Source organism: Caloenas nicobarica, chromosome 3, assembly GCF_036013445.1.
Source record: "Caloenas nicobarica isolate bCalNic1 chromosome 3, bCalNic1.hap1, whole genome shotgun sequence".
Classification (NCBI taxonomy): domain Eukaryota; kingdom Metazoa; phylum Chordata; class Aves; order Columbiformes; family Columbidae; genus Caloenas; species Caloenas nicobarica.
In genome coordinates this window covers 93,948,713-93,972,434 of record NC_088247.1, presented here as the reverse complement: position 1 = coordinate 93,972,434, position 23,722 = coordinate 93,948,713, and the positions used below count along the sequence as shown (strand labels likewise).

The 23,722-nt window shown below is 34.6% G+C and overlaps 1 protein-coding gene across 1 annotated transcript in view; it reads right to left on the bottom strand.

The window, feature by feature from the left end:
* Positions 1-23,722, bottom strand: part of LRPPRC (leucine rich pentatricopeptide repeat containing) — a 92,562-nt gene that overhangs the window by 53,920 nt on the left and 14,920 nt on the right. The window contains exons 4-20 of the mRNA XM_065632123.1: positions 23,292-23,413; positions 23,143-23,201; positions 22,312-22,398; positions 21,707-21,833; positions 20,536-20,680; positions 19,608-19,750; positions 19,226-19,331; positions 19,037-19,144; positions 12,981-13,099; positions 12,353-12,446; positions 9,068-9,137; positions 5,799-5,826; positions 3,405-3,462; positions 2,168-2,274; positions 1,879-1,956; positions 1,478-1,531; positions 655-768 (exon numbers count right to left, since the gene is read on the bottom strand). Of these exons, the coding sequence (XP_065488195.1) occupies positions 655-768; positions 1,478-1,531; positions 1,879-1,956; positions 2,168-2,274; positions 3,405-3,462; positions 5,799-5,826; positions 9,068-9,137; positions 12,353-12,446; positions 12,981-13,099; positions 19,037-19,144; positions 19,226-19,331; positions 19,608-19,750; positions 20,536-20,680; positions 21,707-21,833; positions 22,312-22,398; positions 23,143-23,201; positions 23,292-23,413 (1,619 nt within the window). The remainder of the gene's footprint in view (positions 1-654; positions 769-1,477; positions 1,532-1,878; positions 1,957-2,167; positions 2,275-3,404; positions 3,463-5,798; positions 5,827-9,067; positions 9,138-12,352; positions 12,447-12,980; positions 13,100-19,036; positions 19,145-19,225; positions 19,332-19,607; positions 19,751-20,535; positions 20,681-21,706; positions 21,834-22,311; positions 22,399-23,142; positions 23,202-23,291; positions 23,414-23,722) is intronic.

Here is a 23,722-nt window from a genome sequence, read left to right as displayed (position 1 = left end):
ATCACTCTTTCTAAACTGTATTCTTAGCAACAGAGAATATTGTGCTATCATCTGCACAACTGTTAACTGTTCCTATATATACAGCTTTATAGGCAGGCTCACATTGAACAAGAAACTGAATAAAAGTGCGGTGATACCCCACAAATTACAGACACACACTAAATGAATGTAAACTACAGCTGGACGCCTGCCGAATGAAGGCAAGAGACCCTTTATCTCAGAAGAGCTTTCCTCCTGCAGGAAAATGGAATTTCAATCCCTGCATTAACAACCTAGTAATATTTGAATTGCAAATGACTAGTGCATGTATCAGTTGCTTGACAATCTAGATATAAGAGACCGGGAGCCATGGCTTGAAAGGACATTTGGCATGTATGATAAACCTATCACAGCTGTTACTATCATTCACTTTGCAGATTATTGTAAACAAACTCCAGCAACCCCAAAACATGCCATTCAAGGTGTTACTGAAATTAGTTAACCTTTTGATTTAATTGCTTTTTGCACTTATGTTTGATTTATAAGCATCAAACCATGAAACCTCAGGCACTGCACTTATCTTTGCTTCACTATGTCTTTCCATAATACTGTCATTTATATCCCTTAAAAAATATAGCTATGTGGTTCCAATTATCTTGGCATTGCTTAAGATACCTCTTCTTCACAAAGAGCATGTATGAGTTGTTTCAAGACATCTGTAATAGGCTGGTTTTCAGCTTTTCGCTTTTCTAGTTTCTTCTCCAAAGCAGACACATCAGGTTTAGCACTCTAAGTGGAGGTAACAGAAAGAATGTCAATTGCAAAAACACCCTTCCCCGAACAACTTGTCGGATCACTTTAATAAAAGACAGACAAAATGATCCTTTTCTTTCATACTGCAAGGATTTTTTTAATCATTTAAGGTGCTTTTATCTGTTTAAATAGTACATACTAATTGAAGTTTTGAGTCAGAATACAGTCAAAAAGCGTTAAGTAGCATATCTACAAAGGTCAGCATTACTATTTCTCTCGTACTCAGTTCTTTGTGTTCAGAGAAGTAGGGAATAGAAGGCTTTTCCTTTTTCCATCTCCACTCTGCTCAGATCAGAGATGTAAAGACTTGACACTCCACCATTAGAAGCAGTATGGATTTATATGGTTCCTGCCACTCAAGTGGGTCACTGTAATTTACAAGCACGAATTAAGCCTCATACCACCACTGTTAACTAACTAGAACTTTAAAAAAAAATTTACCAGACAGGGAAACTGAGGCACGAAACCTCAGCCAACTCAAAGGACAAGTATTAAGTCTATGTGAAAATCTGGACAGCCTTTACTCATACTCTGGAAAGCAACCTCTGAACTTCAAACGGTAGATTTAAATAATGTTAATGTACTTCCATGACCTGAAAGCTAGTGATTACACTTCATCTAAAACCCATAGCCAAACATTATTATTACAGTAAGAACAAGCATAGCTATTTGTGAATTTACTTACTTCTGGAATGTTTTCTGTAGACAGGGATTTTTTATGACTCAGTAACCTTGCATCCTGAAATGTAGCAAGACAAAGATTATCACTACCCCTGCAAAAAAGTTCAATCTCTAACTAAGCATTTCATGCTAAAACTGTTTAAGCTAACTATATAATTGCAATGTTAAAAAAGCTGTTTTCTGCAGCATTATTACATTGACTTGAAAAAGCACTTACTGAATGAACCCCTCAAAAAGTTTTACATGTGAAGTGAAAACAGTTTCAACAGTGAAAAATCATGGAAAGATTAGAAGGCTTACATATAATCACTGCATAAAGATATTTCTTTTGCAAAGGAGAATATATTCACAGAGCATATATACTTGATTTTTTAGATTTAAAGTAATCGCTATAGAACCACAGACCTTAATTAATTCAGGAAGTTGAAAGGAGTCCAGCAGTCTGCAAATGCCGCTGCAGTGAGCTGCAGGGATAACTATATTCTGTACCAAGAGGTGGAGAAAAATTATATTAGTTTTGAAACACAACCAAACTGAAATTTGTCTGACAGAAATTATCTCAGACGTAATTCAAGTCTCCAGCTCTTGCATGTCATTGAGAAGTGGTCTGGTTGTACTTAAAAGCAGCAATTTCAAATCTAATAGATACATGTCAGGCAGGACAGGCATTATGTAGCAAAAAATGAAATGGTACCATCTTCTTCAGCTGATGGAAGTATTGTCTCAAACGCTCCTCCTTGGCCTGTACCTCTGAGTCACTCATGCTGTCAATCAAGTGATAAAGAAAATAGCCAACAGCTTCTGTGGAAAAAAACAAGAGAAAGCATTCCACTAAAATTACCGAGACTGTCATGTTATCAAGATTAATTTATAAGAAATCATTTTGGTGTGAGATGTCACCCTGATGAGAGGCTCTGAAATGGCAACAATGATCACTGAGGCATAGAGATTATGTGGTTTGGGAGCACATATCTAACTGGTGAGTGAAAGGAATATTAATTATTTTCAGACCTAGTGACAGCTTTTCAGTACAGAATCTTACTTCAATCTATTTTTTCCACTACTGTGTGACAGAAGTGGTACTGCCCAGGGCCTTCCCCCCCTTTCCTGCCTGCTACCCCAAGTAGTTGCCACAAATGTTTTGTCATTGCTCAAAAGAAAAAACAGATTTCTAACACTTTGCATATTTATTCTGTACATTTTACCCATTATATTCCATTACCAATCTACATTAAGTATTGTAATATCAATACAAAACCATAAAAATATTTCAACCGTTATATCAACTAATACTGAAGAAGTTGCCTTTTAGCCAATAAAAATGAAGATTAACAGATTTTAGAAAATAGTGCTAAGTTTCTTATCTACAAAAGTGCAAAAATGTATGATGTCCTGTAGCCGAGAATAGGAAGAGCATCAATTATTGTCTTCTCAAAGGTTAGCTTTCCCCATGCCCCATTGCCCCTCCAGCCCCAAGAGGAGGGAATAAAACCCTCTTTTGTAAAAAACAGATTATACAAAAACACTATACTTATTTCAAAGTAGAGGATTTGGGATGTTAAGTACCATTTTGCTTCACAAAATCAGAAGAGCTACTAAAGGTAAAACTAGGCTGAAAACTGCATTTTTTTTTTTTTCTTTTTTAATTATTTAACCACTGATGCTGTGTTCATTCTAAACCTCTATTTTGGTCAATAAATTTAGAAAAATAAATCTTTATCAACAAGATTTATTTATAATTCTAAAAAAAGATCTCATGGCTCTCACAAAATATGCTCTGATTATTTGAATCAGGATTTTACCCAACATGTTTTCGAATTTCACTTTCAAAAAGAAGCAATCAGTGTTTACTGTTGTAATCCCTCAAACCCATCATTACACAGAAGAACGGATTTGTGGATAAGTTACAATCATAGAAATTGAAACTCTACCAGTTGGTCCTGGAGGCGTCAGGCAATAACGTTCATCCTTGTACAACAGTTCTGTTATCTGGTAAGACAGAATAATCGTACATTGCAGCCAAAAGAAGCAAGCAAGGACAAATACTATCTGAAATTGAATTCTCAAAATAATAAAGCATTTCTCGGTTAAAGTATTATTCTTTACCACATCACAGTAATTCACTAAGAAATACAAGGATTTTTTCTTTTTTGTAAATAATAGGTTTTTCTTAAAAAAATATTGCAAACAGAAATGCTTTCTGAGCTATGGCAGTAAGACAGACACTCTAGTATTCTGTTTATGTATCATTCTACAGAAAGCTGGCTATCATAAGACATTGCTTAAAGCAAATAGCAACCAGTGTCGCTCCTGGAGAGGCTACAATTATGTTCAAATTTACCAAAAGGCTGAAATTGGCACATAAAGCTTTTTTTAAATTCTATTTTTAAAGAAGCAAATGCATAAAGCAAATAAAGGAACACAATTTATCATATTCTGCTAGACTTAAGATAACTAGTACAGCTGTTATAAATAAGTGCAATTTTAAATGACAAAATATGCGTCCATAAAAATTAATTGCATTTGACTAAATTTTGCACACATTCCATCAGTCATACAAATGGAAGGAATTTGTAGATTTTACTTCTTCAGAGGAAAACAAGCATTTACCCAAGAGCTGCCATGTTTTATCTACAAATACTTTAACCTAAACTGCATCGCTTTAAAAATCTGTTTGACTATTCTTAAGGCAATTACATAATCTTTACTTAAAACCTGAGATTTTAAGTATTTCAAGAATTTTGCTTTATCTGCCATAACTCTCAAATGCAATCTGAAATAAGTTAGAGAGAGAGGCATTCCCACCATCAAAGGGCTGTGCTTTAAGTCATGGCAAAACAAACGGAACCCTCACCTTCAATTCTTAATGGAAATGGATAAGCAAAGCCAGAAAATACCAAATGCAATGGAAGACTGTATCTATCACTTCTCATTCTACCAACACCATGTACGTCGTGGACAGTTAAACTACAGCTGTCTTCTGCCCTTTAGCCCTCATCCTCCCATGATTAATCAACACAGAGAAGAACCTACAACTACCATAAAAACCAAGAAAGTCATGATAACACAGATCTCCTTCTGAACCAAATCTCACAGAATGCCAAAGAGGGTGGATTACAGAAAAAAAATGAACATGTGATATTATTTCTAATGCTAAGTATCTATTTATTTATGCTTATGATAAGTATTTATTTCCCAATTTAGCATTTCCTATTTTAGAAGATTAATACACATATTTACTAATAAATTCAATGAAGACAACAAAATGCATCTTTCTTCCATTGTGGAGAACAGCAGAAGTAACTCTAGATACTACTCCTTGTGCAGACCACCATTACTTCAGTCCTCTGACTATCCTCTAAAACTAATTTCATAATGGGAGTAATAAGAAATTCCCTTTTTTTCTCTCCCCACCTTCCCTTTTTATTTTTTAAATGCAAAAAAAGGAAAGACAGAGGACAAAAACATCTCACCATAATCTTCATAAAACAGAATGTGGTAGTAAAACACAAGAAAACCTGCACCTCACAACCTCTACCTGACTTATATAAATCCTTAATCAGTGGCTTTCGAAATTACAACTTGCATTTCATTCCAATACTTCTTTGCAAAATCTAAAATATATAAGCGAGCTGTGTAGTAGTTTATTAGTGAGGAAGTAGAGTATCAAAGAAAAAAAGACAAAAATCAGAGTGCATCCCTTCATAAATTCTGTAACCACATCCCAGGCAGTATTTGCCAACACCTTCACTATTCTAGCGCACCACAAAATTTATTGACCAAGCTATATTGCAGTATTTGTCATGTAGCCCATAGCAGGGAAGGCAAGATGATCAGTCATTTCCCCTTGACTTCATCCAGGTCTTTTATCTGACTTTGCCTTCCACGTTTTAAGTTACATGATAGAAACTTTAAAATTCTAATTGTGCCTTATTATTTTGTTAGTATTAGTGTGGGGATAGGAAAAAAGTTTAGAGAAAGCAGGAAAGGGAATTAAACAACATCAGATTGCACAACCACGGCAAGCTTTGGTCCAGAAGCTACAACTATATACCACCTTCAGATACAACAACATTGATCTAGAAATCAGAACAGCATAAGCTACACTACATGGTAACACCACATTTGATTTTTCACAATTACACTTAACTGTCCGGTTTGAAAACTCAATTTCATAGAGTTGTACCATCTGTCACTGACAAAAGCCTGGCTCAAATTCATCAGATCTACAATTTTTTGGCTCAGCATTCAGTTTTACAGTAATGCATCATAAACATGCACTGCCTGTAGAACTTGATTTTATTTACAGCACTATCTTCACTTACCTTGCTCCAAAGATGTACATCATTTGAGCTGAAGAGGGCAGCAGAGGATAATAAATTAAAAGCAACAAAATTATGTTACTGTTGTATCTTTTTTTAAAAAAACAACAACAAATCATTAACAGTGAGGACCTTATTATTTAAATAAAATTAAAATACAGCAATTGCCACATATTGTTTAAACCAACTTTGTACAGAATAAGTATTTTTCCTTTTACTATACTGATATGGTAATGGCTTCTGCTAAATAACTTAAAATAACGCAGCAAGCTAAACAGTTAACTAAGGCTGCAAACAATATATTTTAGTTTTATTTTTAGTTCAATCTTTTAACATGCCCTAATTGTACCTTTTTTATTTTATACTTCATTCCATTTAGCATTTCAAATAAATAAAATTCATTCAAATAAGTTGCACTTTACATTGCAAACATTCAATATGTAGAACATGCTAAAGCAAAAATCTAGACTACTGTGCATTAAAATTTGTTAATATAGACAGATAACTACAGGCAGCTATAAATGCATTTACACCATGCAAAAAAGTAAACAAATCTCTTAAAGTACAATGTTTATTATAGTGAGATAAATGGATAATATTTTTAAAAATAGAAAACGCGACATGGAAGAACTCAAATTTCTCCCCTCATAAAACAGGACAGGACTTGATGGAGAGCACTTCTCTGTACATCATCAGGTTACAACCACAGATCAAACGTTAACCAGTTCACTAAAGTGTAAAAACCCAAACATATTAAAATGTTAACCAGTTCACTGAAATATTAAAAACCTGACATATTCCTATAATTTGCAAAACATTAAAATTCTCACTAGAATCTATAACTTTTCAACAACTATAAAGCAGCATTAACCTAGAGAAGGCTAAGAAAACAAAAACTTGTGACCTTATTTTATCTTCCTATAATTCTCATGAGGGAAAAATAAAATGTCAGTCTGGACAGCTGCACAGAAACTTTAAAGCGTTCATAGAAGTTTAGGATTTTATTTAGGAGGTTAGCCTATGAAATATTTATTCTTTTTGTGATACTGCCACTTGTATCTGAAAATGAGTCAAATGCAAGTCCACACAGACCAAGGGAGGGAAAAACCAAAAAGCACTGTCTGTGAGGTTAGTTAAGCTTTCCTGGGGGAACTTGTCCACTGACAGCATGACAATGAGCTGCACGTATCAAATGCATCAATTTCCTAAAGTACTTAACTCTGAAATAGTAATGATACAAGAGGCAGACAGAATGGGAATACTTCGAAGCAGTTACTAGAGGAGAGCCGCTTCAACAGAAATCTATAAACTAGACTGCCACGGACATCATTTGTGTGTCTCTGGTGTCCATATCCTGTACTTTTGTACGTCAGTCCTAAACTCCGCCCAGTGGAACATTCAAGACCAGCATTTAGTCATAAAATTCTGCTCTGGTCTTTACAAAAGGTACAAATATTCTTTTATTTTATCCTATCATACCCTCAAACTTCACTTTCAGGCTGTTCTAGCCATTAAGTTCAAAATAGAAAAGGAAACATGAATTGGCATGCTTTCAGAAACAATATAAGGGTGACATTCGGACACACCCAACCTTGTACATAGCTTCTGAAGCCAGGCAGCAATACAGGCAAACAAGAGACATTACTATTAAAGAAATTTTTAAAAATGTAGGCCATACAAGTGGCAAGGAGAAGAGGGGGGGAAAACAGCAAGCTGAAGTAAAAAAAAACAAAAAACAAAAAACAAAACAAAACACACACCAAAAGACCGACAAACCAAAAAACCACCACCGACCAAATCCCCCTCCAAAAGAACACCAAAAAACACCCCAACCTTAATTTCCCTCAGAATCCTGAGTTTCTATGCCAAATGTCCACAAACTATTGAAATCGCAACAGTAGGAACTGTTCCACTGCTGAGGAGAGTAACTGTTTCACTTGAGCAGAGTATGATTCTTCAGCAGCTAGTTTTCATGATACAAGTTGATAACATTTTAAGGACACTTTAAATCACATTCTGAACACCTGCACAGCTCTCCAGCGGTAGGGGTATTTCATGCTAACATTGGTTGTGTGTGGTAACCACTGGTATGGCCTCCTTTCTAGTGCAAGTCCTGTTTCAACTGAACATTTATCTATACTTACAGAGAGAAAATGCATTTCAAGGATTTGATGTTCTAATTTAAAAACATCTGAAAATGATGATTCTGGGACTGAGTACTAAAAGGAATAGTAGGATACCCCTATTAGATGTAAAACATTGTTTCACTTATCCCTGGTATATCAAGGTCAGCTAAGGCTTAGTTCACAAACCCAATTTGAACACTGGTTTGCTTTATCTGCTCCTTTTACCACAGTAGAGCAGGATCATTTAGATAGAACTCGCAATTTCCTAGGAAGTTACTACATTTCGGTCATGTTCACCAGGTATGTTTTACTAGTATCTAACCTAAACACAGTTACATCACATAGCCACTACAAACTTTTAGGAAATAACTTAGTCAACAAAATCAGCCTTCATACTCTGGTCCTAAATAATATTAAGTGTCCTCCCTGGTTCCCAGAGGTGAAAAAAAACCTCATTCACAGTCCTGCATGTTTGACTGGGGCAAACAGTGAATGACAGGAAATCTTGTTAATTCACATATACTTGAATAAGCTTAAGATAACCCTACAACTTAGCAAGGAATGCTTCTTACAAAATGGGACCAGATGGTTGTGAATACGAAGTCATGGTAATGTAGCACAATACTAGGTGTTCAACATGAGCTTTTGGGAGTTGTATTAAACCACAGAGCACAGAAAGCTATCAGATGTAGAAGAACATGCCCAGCTCCTAACTGGTATTTCATCTTCATTAAGCACCCTTTTACTTTAATGGTTAACAGTGATAATCTTGAGGGAAATCTTAGGTTAGCATAGCAGTTCACAAACAAAAAAAGTGAATAAAGATATAACCCCAAATGTTTACTACACTTAGAAGTTTATATACTATCAAATATTTCAGAACAAACAAGAACAGCGAAGTTCTTTTTAATCCACTGTATATAATACTTCAAAGGCATGCGCATATACAGCAGAGGCAAGGAAACCAGCAGGAGCAGAGAGGAACAAAGGTATTCCTCAGACCTGCTACAGCTGGAACCCTACTTTTAAATTTCCAACCGTGGAGTGGTGGGGGGAAAAAACTGTGCAGACTTGTGCTCACCAAGGCAAAAAGAGAGAGAACTTTGCTACAGATGAAAAAAGGAGGTGTTCATATAGCAACCTTACCTTTTAAAACCCAAAACAAGGCTCTTTTTAAACTGGCGAATTTCAATAGGAGGTGTGCTTGGTGAAGACACTGTAAATGAAAGACATGTTTCTAAACAGTCATTGCAAAAAAATCCCTGAACTGTAACAAGTCAGTAGGTCATGTAAATAGGATGTCATTAGAAGAATTATTTCATTAATTTAGTAAATGCTGATATACTTTTGTAAATTAAAATTTCAAATACCAGGGTATTTGAAATAGTCCTGGTTTTATCAGCTCTAAATCTGCTCCATTTCAAAAGGCATCAAGTATTCTAAAAGAGAGATTTGTTCCTCTTCATTGCCTTTAACATTAATAGTTAATACATTAGCCTTTTACACAAATTAGTAATAGGAGTAGGCATTTTATCTGTAAGTAAGTACTAGTCCAAAGAAGATATTTCTTCCAAAATGCAAACCAAAACCCAAACAACCATAATTAAGAAAACTTGAGATATTAGCATTGGAACAAAAAAAGATCCACCAGAGGATGGTTTGCTAATTGTTTCAGACTGAATACCTGCCTTAAAATAGGCTTTACGATTTTGCCTTCTATTATTTAAGACTTAATAAAGAGAAAACAAACAAAAAAACAATGCCACTTTCTTAGGTGTTTGCTTTCTGCTGGGGTAAATTGCTCGACAAGAAAAAGCAGTTCCATCCAATGTGCTATCCACTGAATTAAGTTAAACATAAAAGGAAAAAAAAAGAAAGATACACAGTTCTAAATGTTGATATTTACAATCCTGGTTGAAGACAAAGGAAATTGTAAAATTACTTTAAATTAGATGTCCTTGAAGAGCTCATTTACAGTTATGCCCTATGTCTTCACATTATTTCTTGGCTAAGAAGATTCCAAACCATTCTCCTTTCTTCCTCTAGAATTGCCGTCTCTCATTCTAGCACCGTAGTACAGCAATGAAAAAAAATACAGTAGTAGACACATTAAAGTCCTGTATGAAGTTATTATCATCTGACTTCACTGTCACAATAGAATCAACCCCTGTAAAAACCTGTATGCACGGGGCCCTTTCAGCAAGGGCTGCAATATGGTATATGGTAGGAGATAAATGAAATAAAAACACCATCTCTATAGGAATCTGGGAAATGACAGGCAGAAACAACATGCTAAAACCACTCCTTAGTCTACGTCTAGGCATTTAGAAAATTAAAAGTTCTAAATGTTGGAACGTTCATTTTAGTTTGAAAATCTCGAGTAAAGTTGGTTTCAAGAAATGCTCAATACAAATGCTCCTCCAGTGGTATATTAAACTTTTTGCTCATAAAAAGACGAACAGAAAAGCATCTTAGTATGCTCAGCTGCTGCTGACAATCCGCAACCTGGTTTCCTTAGCAACAAACAAGTCTGAGAAAAATCAAGAGGCTGACAATGAAGTGGAACGGTACAGCATGATAAAGGGAAAAAGCGGCTCTCATGTACGTCGACTTATGCACCCAGATTCCTCAACTGATGTTTCGTAGTTTTCATCTTGTCTGTAGCAGAAATCTATACATTATAAGGTATGAGAAGCTGAATCAATACACCTAGATAGCAGCCAGTATTAATAACCAACCTTTGCCTCCCTCAACTACACTGTTGAGACAATCTTGAACTATTTTCCATACTGCATCTATTTTTCCCTCTTTGTAATACTGCAAGAGAAGGCAAGTAAAAAAAAAAAATATTAGCTGTTTAATATCTGTGCCTTATCATTACATAGGTGCTAATTAGATTTACTAGCATTCATTTCAGCTTGGTAAACTATTTATGAGAGTACCTTTCTTTAAAGCTCAAGTTCAAAAGAAATTTTGTATGTCTCCATGAATTATTAACCCTAGTCTTTGTAAACAGAAATTCCACTACAAGATTTAAATTCAACACACAGACAACAGCTAAATAATACACGATGTGAGACTAACTTCATCACAGTAAGACAGAATGCAGCCTACTATACGTACCTGTATCATACTTTTGATATCACGTACATTTACTGTACAACAGGCATATGCATATTTGTGTCTTATAACACATTAAAACCTGACTATTTCAGTTAACCAAAATGAGTGTGCAGGGATGAGTCTACATTTTAATGTAGGCTAAAAAAAAGCTATTTCACATTCCAAAAGAAATTTCATTGCTCAAAGTAAATAGTTATTCTTCCTCCCCAAAATTAATATTTATTTTAAGTACTTAATTTTGCATGGTTAATGTTTTCTGTTGTAATAAGAGCAAATAAAATAATGGCAGAATGTAAGGTGAATCTTAAAGATTCACCAATTGATAAATCCAATTGATAAATCACTGATTAGTAACTACTCAATTTTCTCATTTTCAACACAACCACTTCCCAGGGTCATGGTGTATGGAGTATATATGTCTATATTCATTAAATAAAAGTTAATGATAATTGCAGCAAAAGACCGCTTAAGCTTTTCCCTGAGCTTTGGACAAATAAAACTGTTGTTTAGGAAACAGAGCTTTCTGTATTAGATTTAGTCCAAATTTACGTGTTTTATTATTGTGTCAGTATACTAGGTAAATAAAATCTGTATTTGTTTTAAATTTCGAAGAAAGACATACATTTCCTACTTAACCAAGCAAATAATCCCATCCCATCCACTCAGTCAATGACATTTACTAACATTTGCAAGCACTGAGTATCAGAACAGTCTTTGGAGAAGACTCTTAAAAAGTGATTAATTCACGCTGTTACAGCTTCATCACTTAATTAACCCATCATATTTATACACATAACTTCTACGACCAACAGATCCGCAGAGCATCCTCAGGTTAACCTCACTGCCAATCAGTTCTTCAAAGCTAGTTCCTTCATTAACAGTTCTGTAGTACTTCAGAGCCATACTGCTAAGGCTAGTGTCCTGTTGTAATTGATGCTGCAAACAAAAACAATCCCTGCACCGAAGACTTAAGGGTCATTGTGAAAGGCAAATTGTTTCCTTAAGCCCTCTGAGAGGATCATAATCCTATCACAATCCCAGCAAAACTGTGATTGGGAAATATCTTGCATGTAAATCTTATGGCCAGATTCAATATTAAAAAAGAATTTAACAGTGATACAGTATCCACAATTTGTAGTTTTAAACAGTGTGACATCTCATCATAGCAGACTTCACATAACAAAACCTTTGCTCAAGTTTCCTACATATCTTTAAACCTCACATATCAATCCACGTAAATCTCTTAGCCTACAACCGATCAACACTACTGCCAAGTACATAGTAACATCCAACATGAAAAATACTTACACAGAGAAAGAACATTGTTCAGTCTTCCATGTGCTGCTTCATATCTTATTTCTGCTACAGAAAGTCCAACACTTTCAAACAGGCAGTCATTTTTCTAGAGATAAAGCAATCAGTCATTGGAAGTACTCACAAGGAAGACTTTCTGATACTTTGTATTTTTAAACACTTCCTTGCCAAATGACATTGGCATTCTTGTATTGATAGCTGTTAAGAACATAGAAGGTGCTCTACAAAAGCCTACATGGCTAGACAAGTAAGTTGCTACTGATCAAAAACTATCCAGCTTTTGTAGTGAAATCACCAGAAACAGTTGTCATATTTCTAAGCCCTACTTAAAAAAAAGTATGTCATTACTTTATTTCGTTTTCCACTTCAGGAAACAGAAAGCTAGTAAGTCTTGAGCAAAATATTTTAGTTAGCTCTGAAAAGGAGAAAGAATAGCAGGAGAAAGACACCATAAACAAACCACCAGTGCAACAACTGTTTCCAAGTAATTTAAATATTCTGAACAGGCTTCATCACACCAAATTAATGTTTAGAGCACTACTGGGATCTAAAGCCTTCACAGAGAACATACAAAAATATGCCATGCAATAGTCATTTTTATGAATTCTAAATGTAAACTCACCTTCAGCTGGTCACGGGCAGTTTCACTATCAGCAAAATTTTTAAAAACATAATCTGTGTATGTTTCTGCATCAAGTTCCACCCCCAACTCGTGCATCACTTTGAGGACTTCAAAGATACCTATCAAGGCAAAATTGGTAAGACTAAGCATCTCAGAAAAACGAAAACTTGAGATTCAACATTTAAAAATAAATGTTGCTTTTCAAAAAAAGGACTTGTCTCCTCAATTTCCCTCCTTGAAATTGCCATGTAAAATCCTGCATTTTTATTTTAGGTGTTAATGAAGTTCTTAATTGTGAAACATAAAATAGATTTACTAAATTTCCTGTTCTGTGCTGTACTATCAAAAACATGAAACTCTCGGCTAGTTTGGAAATTGCTAGTATACAAAGTTATTTTCTAACATAGTGAGTATATGACAGTTACTCTTCGTCATGTTTGCAAAACATCTTCTAGAGCTATAGATCAAAAAGTCCATATTATTGTGCATAAAAAACAAATCTGAAATTTAGTGTAACGTATGTTATCAAATTCAAAACACAAACGCATTCTTCAGTACACAATACATTCTTAGCTTTGTTCCCAGTATCCAACCCTGATTAGCAAGGCAAGGTTTCAAAATTTGCCTCTTGATTTGTTTAAAACAAACCACATTTTTGTAAGCAAATAAGGTTGATTATCAACACATCAGCTTCCAACCGGAAGTTCAGAGATAGGTTAGTCTCCCAAGCCCCAGGGGAGCTACATTGTAACTTTTACAGGGTTCACATCAATTCACACAACTAGACCATACCTTACTACTGTAGATATGCATTTGAAGACAACAGATACCAAATCTTAATAGTTCGGCAATTAGAGTGTAGACTTTGAGAGCATATGTCATGCTTTTTAACTGCTCACACTCTTCTGATTTGCAGAAACTTCGTACAGTAACCCTAGCTAGCAAACTCTGAACCTCTGTCAAAATAAATACAGGTATTACCATTTTTTGCTGGTCTAAAAATGATTTGTCAGTTGCTGCAGGACACCAGTACCAAACAGCATATGTTTTTTTCAACTTGCATTTCATACTTATTACTTTAAAAATGTAAAGTTTCCCAAAGTCCCTGTCTTTGCCCTGGAGTGCCACCTATGGAAAAGTGACACTTCCATGAATATTTTATGCAGTGCACTATGGTGCAAATAATCAAATGTGAATTCCCTTTGAGCACTTGAAAATACATGCAGGCAAGTCACACTAGATTAAAGTCGCATCATCTGTTAGAGTTTGCCTTAAACAAAACTCCAATTTTGGCCCGAATCTGCAAAAATATGAATAAAGAATTAATTACAGTAAGTCTTCCTTGATACCTTTCAAATTTTGACAGCTAGTTTCTACTTCATGTTTTCAGCTTCTCAGAAAATGCATTAAGTCCTTCTATGCTGAAACCTTTTAAAAAAAATAACTGTATCTGTTTCACTAGAAAGCAGTTTGAAGACCAAGAACTAGATACCATAGTGAATAAGGTGTGGTAAGCTCAGGAGATAGGAGTTCTAATTTCTATCTAGAACAGAGTAGAAAACAGGTTTGTTGAGCATCCCCATTCCCTAGTAGACATTTGTCACAAAAACACGTGACCTGGTGCAGATCCCTAGCAGAAAAGGGCATATATGAAGATCAGAACACCAGCACAACAGCGAGATGAAGATTAAGGAGGAATATCAGTTACAATGCTGCACATAGCCAAATTAATCGCAAACTTAAAAAAAAATGCTGCCACACATTTCTCAATTGCTAAAATGGCTCATGTACAATTGGGGGGGGGGGGGGGGGGGGGGGCGCAGAAAGTAAACGAAAACCAACATCGACAATTTTGCAGACATTTTCTACCTCACAGAGAGAACTACTTTATTATCACGTAAATATCTTCCACAATATAAAGCAATAAAACACTCTCACTTCAATCAAAATACTATAAAATTCTCAAATATATGCATGAAACAGGAACTGTACATAATGTGTGGGGACTTCAAGAAATTCTTTACTCCTCATACTGGAAAATACACTAGTCTCTTATTTCTCCTCAAACCAATGAGCAGACTGAAAAAGAGACAAAAGTGCATTTATATTTACCTGGAACATTGGTGTCTCAAACTTTTTCAAGAACACACCCCTAATACATGTATATTGATTTAGAAGTTATGTACACGTACCACTGTACTGATATATTATGTACACTATAAAACATAGACAAAAACAGAAAGTAAAAAAAATGAGATGAAGACGAAATAAACACTATTTTAAAAATAACTCTTTATTTATTAACAGCCCACTCACACCCAAATAGATTGCCTTTGACACCCCACTTGGAGACAACTGATCCAGAAGACTGGGTATGACTTAAACCCACAGTGAAGTCCTCCAGCCATCTCCCTGCTTGACCAAGAACAATTTTTTTAAATCTTGGGCTGAGATTTGTAAGGACTGCAGGAGCTGAGTATCTAAAATCAAATAATTAAGTGAAAAGAGGACAGAAAAAGGGAATAAAACACAGCCACACTTCTCCTTTTTGTCAGTACTAGAAACAGCACTGGAACACCCCAACAGAATAGATTCAGCCTCGAATCAGTACATCCAAGAACAAATACAGAAGAGATGAATTACAAGATGGTCATAATGTTTCTGTGGTAGAGCAGAGCAATTTGCTGCTTTTCAAGAAGCGAAAAGTGAGACTTGCACTTCAGTCCACCTTTCATTTCCTTAAGTTTCTCACAATAAGTCATGCCTTCTTCCGAAAACAGTCTCGTCAGAACAGGGGGAAATTTCTAAGGTAGTTAAGTACAGCTCTACATGTGAAAGGGCAGTAAAATTGGGCTTCATTAAGGAAAGAAAAATAAAGTTCGTTTCAAAAAGTGAGGTTGCATTCAGGAAGGCATCATAATATTTAACATATTCTTGCTGTGCTGCTAATTTCAGATGCATCCAGAAAGTTCTTTGCCACAAAAGTCTGTATATAAAACAGTATTTCAAGCAGTTAGTTTGTGAAATCACCACTCTAATTCCTCTCAGGACTTAGCCTCTTATTTCACAAAATAAAAATTGAATTACCACTCACTAACCATGCTTTGCCTGTATAACAAGAGTTTTGTAGAAAACAAAATTGAAATACGCTATTGACTTTTAAAAACTGTCTTTGAAAATAACTAACATGATTATAAAAAGATGAAGGGGAGCTATAAAATATTCAGTAACAAGCATGAGTCAAACATATTTGCTTATTTATACTGGACCCTCCTGTTTTTACTATATCATCTGATACAAAATGAATCTCAATGCCAACAACAGTTTCAGATTCACTGCATATTGATCTTTTAAACCCTGCAAGCATTTTCCATTCCTAAAAGCCTAATACCATTTACTTAGATAAATACTATGGAAATAAGTAATTATCATCTTACATAACAGATGCAAGCAAGTATGCCCATATGAAATTATTTGCCTGTGTAAAATGACTGAAAAGAGCTGTTTGCTATTTCAGAGTGATTTAGTTCTCTATGATACATTTAAAATTTGCCTTGCTTATTTTGATTCCTCTTATGCACCACTTCACTGCTATTTTTCTTTCTAACTCAATTCCATAATACACAACTTGAAGAATTTCCTTTGATATCCAGTATCAGCTTTTGTTATAATAAACATCAGATAAACATATAATTAAACGTTGCTACAAGTTATTTAATTGTTTGGGTCACATTATACATACTGATTCAGGCACTTGTACCCTGAAGCTGTAGATAGGTTGTTGCTTATATTCTGTGTTCTTTAACAGTTATTTAGTCCACTGCCTACATCTTATCAGATTTTTAATAGTTTTTTCTCAAAATTATTTTCCATTTTCAGCCTTACCGATACTGAGATGCAAAATTACACACATTAGGCTGGGCATTACCACTTCATAGAGAAAGGAATTATTACCTCATTTTTGGTATGAGATGTGATACAGTGTCTATCTATACCTTTGTTCACACAGGTCTATTATTTTTTGCTGCTAGAAAGCATTATTCTGTTCATTTACTATCTGCTGTCACCTTTAGGTTCTCACTGCAGCATTATCTTTTGCTCTATTATTTCTAAGAAACAATTTCAGGGTGGGTGGGCTTTTTCCTCCTGTTTACTTTCCTTCAAGTGTTATCAACTGTAGTTTTAGATAGTGGATCTTATTTATTCAGTTTTTATTATTAAATTTAAAAAATGAATGTGAGCTTACACGTGGGAAAGAACAAGACAACTTGCTTCATTGCAGCAAGAATAATTCCACTGATTCTTCACTGCAGAAAAAATTGCTTAGATATCTTCTGTATTTTAAGAATTGCAAAATCACTGACTTTTGTAGGTATGCACACAGTAGCAACTTTCCTGCTTGACAATTCAAACTTGGACACTAAGTACCAGGTTAGAAAAATGAGTTTGCAAATCCACAGTATTATCATACAGCCATGCAGAGGTTTACATACATAATGCCTTTGCAGATAGGAAAAGAAAGGTTTTCTAGAAAATGGTACAGAAAGGCAGAATTGAGAGTTCCTTCATCAGTTTTCTTCTCAATTTGCTTACACGACTTCCAGCAGGAACTACTAGCCAAAGTATAGTCTGTTTCCACAGTAGAAGTCCAAATTAAGGCATCCTTTGACCTTGCCAAAGACCAAAGAGATTTGAAACTGAAGTTTCTCTAGACGGTCAGATACAGCTTCAGATTCGGGAGCTAAGTCTAAGTCAAAAAATACTTTCAACATCACTTACAATTGTGTTAGAGAGGTGAAATTTTCTATGGAGTAACAGAAAGCATGTTTTTTCAGCAGGCAGCATCCCAAAAAAGAAGTATGACGCTGATTTCCAATTTACTTATATTTGGCAACATGGTGCTTTAAGGAAGTCACAAAGGACCTAACTAAAATGACGTTGCCAGACTTCTAAAATATCATAGAACTTTCAAGCATTTGAAAACCTGGGAGAAGATAAACTTGGGAAGTAGTCTAGCAGGAACAGAGCCTAAGGAGTTAATAAAAACTGAATATTGTTTTCACAAAGGCTTTTTGAAAAAGACTTGAGACATTTTTATAGCCAGAAACAATTAGGGAATACTTGTTTCAGCATTTCTTCCAAACTGGAATGTGACTGTATATTTAAGATAAAATTGCGATATGAAGAGTCTGCTAAAAGCACTTTTTTTTTGTTTGTGCATTTTGTTTGTCACCCAGTGTCACACTAACAACTCTGCATCTCATTCTAAAGCACATTATACTGTGAGATAAGATGAAAAAGACAGTTTTTTGTTTCCCCAAGGGGGAAGTACTTCTGTTAAAAGCATCTTTTTACAATACCATTCTTTCTGAATTACCAATAACGCAAACCAAAGAATTAGATACTGTACTCTAAAATTTAATATTTGTTCAATTCTTATTCATATCCTGTAGACATCCCCATGTGTAACAGGGGAAAGTATGCTAAATGCTTAAACCTACTTAAGAATCCCAAAGATTGAGCATTTGTGTCCTTCAATCAGTATGCTGTCAGGTCAGGCTCACACATTCAGCAATGTAAGTTCTCCTGCAGTTTTTATTACTGTAACAAAACTGGCATCTGGTTTATCAGGTAGATAATAAGAAGTTGGCTTGAAAAAAGGACTGGGTTTGCAGTCCAGGAAAGCTATTATAACATAACCTTACCTTTAAATGCTTCTCTCAGATTTCAGGTTTTTAAGACTAAACTCTGTAGAAGGTAATGAGCAGCAAAAAGAACCAGTGGAAGGCAGAAAGAATGTCAAGAGTTAAGAATTACTCTCACATACCTTTCTGTGCAAAGGTAGACTTTAAATTTGTAGAAGTGTACTATGATTTAGTAAGAAAGGAGGTTTCAAATAAAAGTCTTTCTGAAGGAAAAACTGTTGGTAACAAACTAAGACAAGCAGCAAGGTCTTCATTTACATTCAAGAGTCGGCTGAATCTCATATGTTTTAATAAAGATTTGTGCACTATGTTTTCCATAAAGCTGGAGGAGCATGTTATCAGATAACTAACCTTTAAGATTCTTCTCTTTCTGGAACCCAACTAGCAGTGGCCAGGAATAGTGAGGTCTGAGTGGCAAGCCTTCCGCTTTCATCATCTTCATCACATCAATGGCCAAGGCTGAAAACATTTGCAAGATAATTAAACAGTGACCATGTACTTTAAATAAGGATACATAAAATAACTAAATAAGCAGAGTACCTGATTTATTGGTCTCCAAAGCGCAACGCAAAACAAACGGTAACGGTGCCGAGTGCATTTTTGCTTCTTTTAGCTCACTACAAAATTGCTTCAGCTTGTCCATAGGCTGCAAAAAATTTTAAAAATTTATTTTTCAATTTCTCAAATCGTTAAGAATATCAGATTCTTCTAAGGTTTAGGAAATTAATGTTACACATACCAAACATGATTATTTTGTGAATTTCAACTTACTATGCAAATTGATGTGAATTACTAAAAAACATCATTTATTCTTTAAGAACTGTGCAAAAGATATACCATATTCCATCTTCACAGTTGCATTAAACTAAATAATTATAATGTTATTAGTGTATTAAGAAAAAAGTATTAATATTCTGCATACCAGATCTCTATTTACACAATGTTGCAAGAAGAAGCTACCCTGGTCAGTATTATCACGTGATAAGTGACTAAAAGACTTCAAAATCTGGAAACTTAGATCTTCGAAGCCATGAGTTATCAGAGTCAGACACAGGTTCATTGTATCTAGCAAATGAAAAACAGAGAACAAAACTTTTAAAAGTGCATGTAACTATTTTCACATTAAACTCCTAAAATTAATGAAAGCTAGGAATGCAACTATGTTTTACAAGCATCATTAGCATACTTCTAAACTTGATCAGCCAATCAAATTTGAGACTTTTCTACAATTATTTATATTCTTCAATGAAATTGACTTTTCCCATTGAAATTTAAAGACCACACAAAAATTACAGAAGCATCACCACTGCAACATGACAGGATACTAAATAAGAAAACCACATTTCTAGACACGTCAAAAAAAGAAAAAAATGGATGAAGTATAATTAACAGTTATCAATCAGATTACATATACTGGGATCCAAAAGTGACTTTAACTGTAGATAAAGAAAACCATATTCTGTGTTTAGTCTCCCTTTTTATGATATTCACAAAGAGCTGTCACAACAAGATTTACAAGAGTGCTGTTTGAGGAAAGGACATCACACTTACTGCTTTCCTATAAAATCTTAATTTTAGAAGGTAAAAAAAGTGATAGATTAACTTCTATATGGAAACTTTGAAAAATGTTTTAATGTTTTATATTTAAATTTTATAAAACTTGATCTAAAGCAACATAAATGAATCCACAAACTAACAGCAAAAATATTGTTTTCCTTAAGTATCCAAGAGAAAAGTACAAAATTAATTGGGTTTGGTAACATAGTTATTGTTGGAGGGAAAAAAAAAAAAAAAGGCACCTTCTTCTCCACTCTGAGTAGCAACCACTGCTGTAGTAACCAAGCACCTACCTGGAATTAATTCCCTTTCAAATCTTATGCGGTTTTTAATATCTTCAATGTACTGAGGATATCCAGCCTTGGCGAGGCTAAAAATCACCTGCATCAAAATCCTATCCATAAGATATCCTTCAGTATTCTCAACGTCTTCTAGAGTCTGTAAATCAAAGTAAATTTAACTTTAATAAACTCCAAAGCGACTCAAAACAGGATACATTAGAATTAAAATTTTAAAAGCTGGGGTTTTCTTCTCTTTTCTAAAACCATGGGTTTAGATACATCAAATATGGTAAAGCAAATACCAAAGATCTATAGAGACGGCCTCAAACATCTTTAGACTGTAAAAAGAAAAAGGGACAGATGAAAGGGATATAATGGTTTCTCTCTAATACCTAATAACATATGAAAACACCTGAAGTATTCCCATTGTGAGATGGCTTTCAAAAGAAATTATTACTTTGAAAAGGGGAGAATAATCAAACTTTTTGTTAGTGTCTGGAACAAGATTGGCTGATGAAGATTTAATTTGTAAGTCACAGAACAATATTATCTTTCCCACATCCTCTTCCTTGATTTGGCCCTCTCCATCTGATACTACTTACTAAACTCAAACCTATTCTCTTTTCTCATTCCTTTCTGAATACTTATTTGATTTAAAAAAAAAATAAGAGAATACTTGGAAAAAAAAAAACCAGCTACACAAAGGGCTTTAAGGCAATATTATCTTTTCCACACTTCATGAATACCTAAGTGACTGGTATGAACTCTCAAAAAAAATTCAATTTTACTAGAAAGACTCTGGCTTCAATGAGAACCAAAGAATGGCTAAATGGGAGCATGATAATCAAGGTTTACTTTTCATTTATTTTTATAAATAAATGTATAAATCTGTCACATGCACTATTTGTCTCTTGGAAAAACCCTGAATGATTAAATCATTCACTGGCAAACACATCTTTTCAGAGTGAAAAGCAACTATCAAAAGAGAAGTATTTTTCATAAAGTATACGACTGCTTTCAGGTAACCAGCTATTCAGATTAAAAAAAAAGTTTAATTGCTGTGGACTACAAAGAAACAAGTTATAAAATTCAGTATTATTCCTTCTGCATGGGTAGAAAGCATTCTGAAGTTAAATTGAACAAAAGATCAAACAAAGTGTATTTAAACTCCAGCATGCAATACCTTTTTGATACTGTCAGCATCACCCTTTTCAGCATATGCATTCAGAAGTGATAAATAGGTGTCTGGACCTGGTTCAACACCAGCCATCCTCATTACGGAAAGGATATTTTCTGCACTCTTCATATCTCTAAAAGAATTCAAAGAAAGACCATCAGTGGATTTAATCATAATAATGTTTATTGCGACTTCCACATTTCCTCATTAAATTAATTAGAACTGGAAACAAAGACTGCAATAAGCATAGAGAAACTTATTTTAACTAAACAAATCCTGAAAGGTCAAAAGTGAAAATCTTTTAACTACTGTATTACTTAGAATATTCTTTCAACTTTTAACAATTGACAAAGTTCAAAACTAAGTGCAGCAAAATTCCTTTTCAAACAGTACAAAAGTACAGTAATTCATCTTTAAATTCAAGATTTTCAGACACAAGAAAAATCTACTTCGTTAAATAGCCCTGTTTTGCTGGAAAAGTGTATAAAAAGACAGTCTTCTACACATTATTATTCAAAACCACCGCACTATTCTGTAATTTTTCTGTACAGTATCACTTCACATTGTAGTAAAACTGAAAGCAAGCAAAAGGAAAAGGTATTAAACATTACCCTGATCTTGCATGACCTTTCACAAGGCTACTGAATACTGCCTCAGTGATTGGAAGATCTTTGTTCTTCATAAATCCAAGAATCTTACTGAAAAATACAAGACAATGAATGATTAGATTTTTTTTTTCCTTTGAAAATATAAACTACCAAGCTATTGCTGCTCTGCTGGGCAAGTACTTTATCATCAAACCAACCCAAATCCTGATGTCACTGAGCAATTACATTTGGGGATGCTGCATAACATGCTCATCATTTGATCATTTTCATTTTTTCAGATGAATTGTATTTGTCACTGAAATATGGAGACACAAGGGTAGGGCTGGGGGGTTTTTTATTATTTTTATGTTCCTTTTACTTATTTCTCATACCCAGCAATCACAAAGTTGCAAATTAATCTTGCTAAAATTAAAACATTAGATAACCAGCAAGCTCTGTGTAACAACAACAAAAATTAGAATTACTACCATTTGCTCTTTAGCCCACATTGTTTTCAAATACCTTTCCCTGTAGCCATTTTCTTACATAGGCAGTAACCTTCATAACCTCACACTTATTCACGCTGGCTCTAGAAATGACAAAAGTTATTTTCTGAGCAACTTGAATACAATCTGATTTGATCACACTGGTCTATCATTTACTTTTTATTTTGTGTGTAGATTCCAGCTGTCTCTGAGAAACTGTTTTTCAGACCTTGGTTAAAATATACTTAAATCTCCTCTTTGCTTTGCTCAATTTGTAAGATTTCACTGAAACGACTTTTACCATTAATGGCTGGGAATATGAGAAACTGATTTTGTGGAAATCCCTTTAAAGATAAATGCGAAAGAGTACCTCGCTCCTTCAATGTCACCCTCATTGCAATAAGCGGCAATCAACCTCTGGTATGTAACCTGCAGAAGACAAAATGGGTAAGGCAATGATTTCCATGCAATAAATGGACACTACTGTTAAGAATGAAGATACCATATAAGGGTACCTACTCGATTGGGCTGCACATTAGCCTTCTCCATTTTGGCCAAGAATTCCGTTGGAGAAAATTTATGCTCGTTCTCAAGGTAGACTTTAAGTAAAGCATTATAATGGCTTGTATCATACACGGCACCTAAGGAAATATTTCAACCACAGTCAGTGAATGTAGATTCTCTAAATTGAACATGGGTTTATACCTTTCTTGGGTAATTAATTTCATATCAGTTTTATTGTGTGTGAGCTTTATGTGTTAACAGACTGCTTCCTTTTATCCACTTCTGAAATATCAGACATCTATTTAACAGCACACATCTGTTTATAAAATGCTAACACATAACAAGAGCACAGTAACATCAAGGCTTATGTGCATGCTATTCCACAGCTGTACTCATTTTATAGATTCAGCAGTATTACTACCAAGAAGCAGTTCACCTATGCAACA